We start from the raw sequence: 1,858 nt of genomic DNA, 5'->3' as shown, positions 1-1,858 counted from the left end.
TTAAACTTTGGAAAATCATGATTACAGACAGAAAATCCGTCTGTAAATCCGTCTATAAGGTAAAATAAAATTTTTTTTTTACTTTTTCTAATTACAAAATAAACTTGTTTTCATACAAAATAAATATAAATTTAATACAAATTTTTATCTAATTTATATTTGAATATTTATAATATTTCAAAACATAAACAAATTCATCGTATTATCAAACTAAAAGAAAAATATTATAAACAAGCAAGTCAATATAATTCAAAACATAAACAAAATATATTGATCATCAACTATAATAATAAGTAACAACCATACATCAAAGTGTGTTGATACATTAACTATAATTCAAAATATAAACTCAATGTATTGTTCAACTATACTAAGTCCTACTCCACTTTTGTTGAAAGCTAGAGATTCCTCAAATATGATGCCTACATATCCTATTACAAATAGTAATGCCATGGCAAGATCCTGCAGTCATGGTCACAGACTTGTAAACATATTCCCAAATGCAAACACTTCATGCTGAAATATACACAAGTGAATTTCAACTAAGAGGACATTGATAGACCTGATTTGCGGCCACCCAAGAATGGTTAATTGCCACTGCCCCAGTTGCAGCTGCTGCAAATACCGCAACAGCTTTGAGCAAATCAGTCTTGGGCTTATAACTGTCCTCAAAATCTTGTGAGCTTGTTTCATGGAGTGAACATAGGGGATCACAGTTTCAGATTCAGTTGGTAAGTCCTGAAAACATTTATACGTGAAGTATGAGTTAAGCACTAAGCTATAAGCAGCAGATATGTAACTTTGCCACATATACAGAGGCTTATATTTTATTTTTATTTTTAAGTGGAGTTGATATCATTATGTCCTTGAGTTGCACTGGCATATCAGTCAAAATGGCTCAAGCATCAGTTTAAGAAAAGTAGAGTTCTTTTTTGTTTGAAAATTTAACGTAGGAAAGCTGAGGGTATTTCCATAACACCAGATATTAACATACACAAGATTAACAAAATGTTTAGACAACACGTCTTGAAATCTCACCTTGCTAGGCATTATCCAGAAATAAATTTCAAAATGATGCAGATGGAGTTGAGAAGTATGAGAGGAACTTTTAGGTATTGAGTTGCGTAAATAAGACCTATGAGCTCGCCTTTGAAATATTTTGTCCTGCCACTTGAAAAATCAGATAAGCCCCATCCTTTAGGTGCCAAAAATCGGTCCTCATTTAGTATCTCTAGTGCATTTGCAAGAAGCAGGAACCCCTCAAGTAATGTCCACAAACCCATTTCCCTGCACTGCAAAGAAATCATAAGAAACTTAAAAATAACTTCAAATCATTTGCACTAGCTCTTTCATGTGTGGCTCAATTATTGCCACAAGTGTGAAATGATAAATGACTTAGACAACTTCTATCATACAAAGCTTTCTTGCAGAGGCTAGTATTGACCACCCCTCAAGTTCCTTCACATAAACTGTCTCAGTATAAGGGTCCTAGTAAGTTCCGAAAGACAAGGGATCCATATTATTCTTAAATTAGACCAGAACTATCAAAACGCAAATAGAATAAACAATTGATAATAAATAATTAAGGATGTGAAAGTCAGAAGAACAATGAGTAGTTGATGCTTCAGCTTGACAAATCATTGAAAAACTATGCTCTGGCAACTAAAAATGAAGACCACGCCATTGCAGAGCATTGATTCTATTTCTATAGCATATAACTACTCTGACATCAGCAGTTCTTTCAATTGCATTGTCTCTATTAACCTAAAATGGCAATTAATGCAACTGATATATATACATGGACAACAAGGAACCATAATTCATCATAACAAAGGAAATCAACTAAAACACGATAATC

At 32.9% G+C, this 1,858-nt stretch overlaps 1 protein-coding gene across 1 annotated transcript; it reads right to left on the bottom strand.

The window, feature by feature from the left end:
• Nucleotides 1–1,049: 1,049 nt before the first annotated feature.
• On the bottom strand, nucleotides 1,050–1,283 carry LOC130966375 (uncharacterized). Its single transcript, XM_057891168.1, has one exon. It carries the CDS (start codon nucleotides 1,281–1,283, stop codon nucleotides 1,050–1,052), a length of 234 nt encoding a protein of 77 aa, XP_057747151.1.
• Between the last annotated feature and the right edge of the window lie 575 nt (nucleotides 1,284–1,858).

This window comes from Arachis stenosperma, chromosome 3, assembly GCF_014773155.1.
Source record: "Arachis stenosperma cultivar V10309 chromosome 3, arast.V10309.gnm1.PFL2, whole genome shotgun sequence".
NCBI lineage: Eukaryota > Viridiplantae > Streptophyta > Magnoliopsida > Fabales > Fabaceae > Arachis > Arachis stenosperma.
Note: the sequence above shows the minus strand (reverse complement) of the source record. Positions and strands in the feature narration are given on the sequence as shown.